Source organism: Hipposideros armiger, unplaced genomic scaffold, assembly GCF_001890085.2.
Source record: "Hipposideros armiger isolate ML-2016 unplaced genomic scaffold, ASM189008v1 scaffold_154, whole genome shotgun sequence".
Taxonomy (NCBI): Eukaryota; Metazoa; Chordata; class Mammalia; order Chiroptera; family Hipposideridae; genus Hipposideros; species Hipposideros armiger.
The window spans coordinates 2,235,506-2,240,917 of NW_017731504.1; the positions used below are offsets into that span (position 1 = coordinate 2,235,506).

Here is a 5,412-nt window from a genome sequence, read left to right on the forward strand (position 1 = left end):
ACAACTAGTTTACTTGATATATTCATTTTGTAAAAGCCAATGATACATACATACTTTTAAATATGAATTTTTATCAGAGGAAATAATTTATGTGACTAATTCTACAGTAAACTATGCCAAAAAGCATTCTTTTTTTTTTGTTTTTTTACATATTCTTCTAAGTCAAAGAGCCCTTTTTCTTACCTGCAGGTGACCTCAGTTATTGCCTGAGCACAACACCTTCACTCTCTCAGATCCATATCCTTTTGCAACCTAGCTCTTTCTATTTCTAGGCCTCTTCCAACCATATTCTCCATTTTATTGGTTCCTTATACTTTGTTCTTGAGGGACCTGCTTAGATAGTAAACAAATTGTCCTGAATCATTTTCTTGTTTTCTGGAACACATTGTCTGTTCACTCTTTTTTTTTTTTCTTCTTCTTTTTAGCTGAGCCATCCTGCCACCTGTTGGCAGCTCAGCAGCAGCTCAGCTCGGGCCGGACTCGAATCGCTGTTGCTCAGAGCTCAAACCTTTGAGTGAGCTCTTAACCAACTGAGCCACTCATCCAGCCCTGCCTGTTCTCTTAATCTAATAGAAACTGAGCCTTTTAAAGTACCACAATCCTCATACTTCTTCCAGGAAGGTCACCTTTTTCTATTCTCCTATTCCCAGCACTAGAAGCAAGATCTATAGATATTTTTAAACATTCTTGACCTGCCCATTTGAACTTCACTGTTAACTAAGTCTTAAACATTTATGATGTCCTATTGACTTCCTGAATACTCATCCTTAGATCAATGATTTCAGTCCCTGGGCTGAAATGGTTTATCCTCTCTACTCCATCCTGTAGCACCTCTAAGATTAAAAATTCAAACAAAGCAGAAAAAACTTATAGTATTTCTCCTGTTTGGTGATCACCATTTTGGGTTGCACCTTCATGTGCTGTGATCTTTGTCTTTGGTTCAGTATTCACTGGATCATCAAATACCAAATAAGGCTGCACTGGCCTCATAAGACCTTCCACTCTCCATTTCTCTGGTCTTTTTCTAGCTTCACTTAGCTTTCCTATCAACTCTAGGTAGCCTGAATCTATTTATTGCAAGCTTTCACATGAACTGGCTTATTTTGTTCTTGATCCATGGAGACCCAAACTTGAGTGATTACACCAAATGGCTTTGATCTCGGTAAACTAGTAAATGAGCATTCTGACTTGAGATTGAGGTGAGACCAATCTAGAACCGGGTCCTTAAGGGAAAAATTGATGCTATTGATTTGTCTCCAAATTCTTTTTTTTTTAATTATACTCTTGTCCAGTCATTTGTCTTGTTCATACTGCTGATTTCATTTGAGCTCTCTACCAGCCTCCTCAACATCCCATCCTGCCAGACTGAGCTGCTAGATTTTAGTGCAAACTGCCACACTCAACATGGGTCTCTACAGCCCTCTAGTGTCTACTACAAGAAGTGACTCACAGTAGGCAGGTTGATTCTGTGGAAAAAGTTTCTGTGGATTGATGACAACCATGGCTGGAGTCCCAATGCGTCATTTCCATCCTTTTTTTAAAAATCTGTCTTACTAATAATTATATTTTACACAATTCCAAACTTTCTGTTTTTCAGAATAGTCCAAGACAGGCTGGCTGCTTCAGTTTCAAATCAATATGCTCACCTACCAGTTTACTAAGATCAAAGCCATTGGTGTAAACACTCCCTTTTCTTGGAATATCTGTACAGTAAAACCTTGGATTGTGAGTAACGTGGTTTGCGAGTGTTCTGCAACATGAGCAAACATTTCTAACACATTTTAACGTGGTAAACGAGCAATGTCTTGCAATACAAGTAGTTTGTCTCTGGAATAAATTATGCTTGCAAGCCAAGGTATTACTGTATTTCCTTTTCACTCCACCTTTGAAGAAGAAGCACACCTTCTTTGATCCAAAGAGGAACCCAGATTTTAGGGTACAAAGAGAAAATAGAGAAATGAACAGTAAGAATGAAAATACAGAAAAGGTAGAAAGAGCAGAAATGGAGGCAAGTATGGACAACTCCTTCCAGAAATGTGTAGTCAAAAGGAAGGAAAAAAAATCTGATAGTAGAAGATAGCATAATTAAAGGAAGGATTTCTTCAATAGGGAAAACTAAAGGTTATTCTTAAGTTAACCTCCAGTAGAAAGGAAATAATGACTAAAACATGACCCAGAGCAAACAGCAGAAGGTCCTTCATCTCATATTCTCCTACTTCTCTTTCCTAGTGTCTCTTTTACTCTTCCTCATATATCCTAAAGTGTTAAGCACCATGCATTGAATATATGGAACACATCGGACTGGTCAAACTAGGAAGCTCAAATGATATCCCAACTAGGGTTTTCTTGAAATGATGCTTTTGTCTAAACCACGCTTTCTACCACCACCACTATCTCCTACATTGTAGGAAAAGTGAGTCCAAGGAGAGTAGCTGCCTTACCATCACGGTTTATATCAATCTTATGAAACACCAAGTTGGTGAATTCTTCAGGACTCAGAGATTGCTGGCCACTGAGGTTTTGTACAGCCTGCAAGGGAAATTAAATCAGAGATTTTAAATTTGCTGGAAGTAAATACATTTTATGACATTTCTACCCCAATGTGACAGAATTTTGTGATGTGTTCCTGTCAGTTTTGCTATCCAACCTGTTCCAGTTGTTAAAAATAAATTTTAAAAAAGATTGTATGTCTGTTCTGATTAATGAAGCTTAGAAATCAAATTAAATTCACTGAGTAGAGTCTGGATTTGATTGTATACAGCACAAAGGGAGCCATTCAACATATTAGGTCACAAAAGATGCCAAGAATGCATTGGAGAAAAAACAGTAGTGGTCCCTGTCATAAGAATTCCAGACACAGAACACAATGTCTCAATTTCAGACCAATTATCTTTGATCTTATGGATGAACAGAAAAGGGTGTATTATAAGCACCTAAAGCTTCCTGTCTGGTTTCTGATATTGACACCTCTGATTCTTCTTTCCCTTTTGTAGAATCATCAAATGGAAAGACAGATATGTGTATCTTGGAAGGACAGTGGATTTCTCTCACACCCTCAGCACCTTTTCATCATAAAAGCTGCCAGGGGACCCAGGGAAAAATGACGTTTCCAGATTTTCTAGAGGGAAGATTTCACCACCACTCACTGCCCTTCCCTCTTAGGTGATGAAATTAAATGACACATATTAACATAGAGATTCATAAGAAAATGAAAGAGAGAGAATGAAGCAGTCATCTTAGATTTTGAACATAATTATATTGATTGAACATCAAGGAAGTTTTAGAAAAACTGTGGGCAACATATTTCGATTAGAGAGCATGGTCTTAAATATTACTCTCTTTTGCTGCCTCCCAAGCATTACTAATCCTGAATCCAGGATTAATCATAATAAACAGTGGTAGAGCACCACTCTTGGCCTTACTTAGCAAGTCGAGGTCTCACAGTTAAATATAGGGCAATACTTAGAGTAATGGTTACATACACACAGCATCTACTAGATGAAAGGTTTTAGGGTTTCTCAGTGTCTTGGCAGAGTCCCCCAAAGCCTAGAAAATGGCTAGGCATCTAGTATTCCTACATTCTAAAGTGATAGTAGACCATATGTACAAGTCATAATAAAGATTATGACATTTCTAGGATTTGTCCATTAGCCATCTCCTGGCAATATAAGTGAGAGAGGATTGATTGGAAGGTTGATGAGGCTTGAGGATATTTTTGGAGGGAGTCATCAGTGTGCCCTATGTCTTCCCTCTTCTAATAGAAGCATGGTGGGGAGATGGGCAAGGAGGCATGATTTGTTTCCTTGTTTCTCTCCTCATTTAGCATATGCCTTTTCTCCTGCATTTTGCGAAGTCCTTCTCTAACCACTCTCTGAGTGGGAGCAGGAGGGGATAGAAGAGAAAAGGGAAGCAGGCGAGCTCTGACTTGGCAAGTAATGTCATGCTTATCTAGTGTCAGGGCTCTCTGGATGACAGATGTTTAAAGTCCACTCTTTCTGAGGACCCCCCTCCCGCCTTCTTTTGATTCCTGAGAATCTTTCTGCTGTAATTTCCTAAACATAAATCATGCATTTTGATTCTAGCTGATCCTTTGAGGCTTGTTCTAAAGGCTCCATCCATACCTGGGTTCCTCACTACTTACACAGTGGATATTTTGGACTAGACAACTCTTTCCTGTTTAGGATCATCCTGTGCATTGGAGAATATTAACAGCAACCCTGGTCTCCAAACAATAGACAGTGGTAGCACTACACTCTCCCTAACTCCCCAGTTGACAACCAAAATGTCTCCAGACATTGCCAAATATCCCCTGAGAAAGAAGTGCAAAATCACTCCTGTTTGAGAAACATTCTTTAGATTCATCTCCAGCTTTATTCTTCTGAGATGCCCTCACTTCTCCAAGTGGTTCAGCTAGACAAAATCCAAGACAACTCTATGACAGCTTCCTTTCATAGTGGCCCATATCCGATTTGTGGAAAAAATCTGAGCATCCTTCAGCTCCACAAATTCTAGGAATGCAGATACTTCCTAACCTTTATCCCTCTACTCTGCTGTCATCTGTACGTCTTCAGATTTCTCAGGTATGACTTAAACACTGCAACATTGTGTTCCCCAAACTGTAGGTTATATTCACATCCCAATGTTCCCCTTAAATCTCATGCTATTGACTTGAGGACTCTTGCCCAAGAAATCCTCTCCAATAATCCTCAACACCCACCCCCCGCCCCTGCCCTTGACCATTTTATACCCTTGAAGTGAGATTAAGATGTAACTGCTTCCTTTGTAAAGAAATTCAAAGTCCACTCTTTTTCTGAGGACCCCCCCCCCAACCTCCTTTTTATTACTGAGATCCTCTCTCCTGCAAGTTCCTAAACATAAATCATGCATTTTGATTCCAGGTGATCCTTCAAGGCCTGTAATATTTCGGCATATAATCTAATACTGCCTTCAGATCTCTTGATGCCTGGTCTGAATTCCACTTTAAAATCCTGTTATCATATGTTGAGATAACTTATTTTATACAGTGTGTATTACTCTTTACCCTGTTGTTTTGTTTCACTTGCCATAATATAGAAAATATGTTTGTAGACCACTAATTTTTTTCTAAAATATGTAGATTTTATTTATTTATTTGATATTAATTAGCATCTTTTTACTTTCTTTTTTAAATTGTAAAATAAACATTTTTAAAATTAGTTTCAGCTGTACAACACAGTGCAATAGTTATACATTTTACCCCTCAAAGTGACAACTCCTCTCCCCCAAGCCGCCACCCCACTCCCCCCACATCATACATATCTATTACAATTCCCTTGACTCCACTCCCACACTATATGCCACATCCCGTGACAATATATATATATTGTCATATATATATATATATATATATATATATATATATATATATATATA

The 5,412-nt window shown here is 38.4% G+C and overlaps 1 protein-coding gene across 1 annotated transcript in view; it reads right to left on the bottom strand.

Annotated features, from left to right (window-relative positions):
• Positions 1 to 5,412, bottom strand: part of GUCA1C (guanylate cyclase activator 1C) — a 38,221-nt gene that overhangs the window by 8,675 nt on the left and 24,134 nt on the right. The window contains exon 2 of the mRNA XM_019651168.1: positions 2,442 to 2,529. Within this exon, the coding sequence (XP_019506713.1) occupies positions 2,442 to 2,529 (88 nt within the window). The remainder of the gene's footprint in view (positions 1 to 2,441; positions 2,530 to 5,412) is intronic.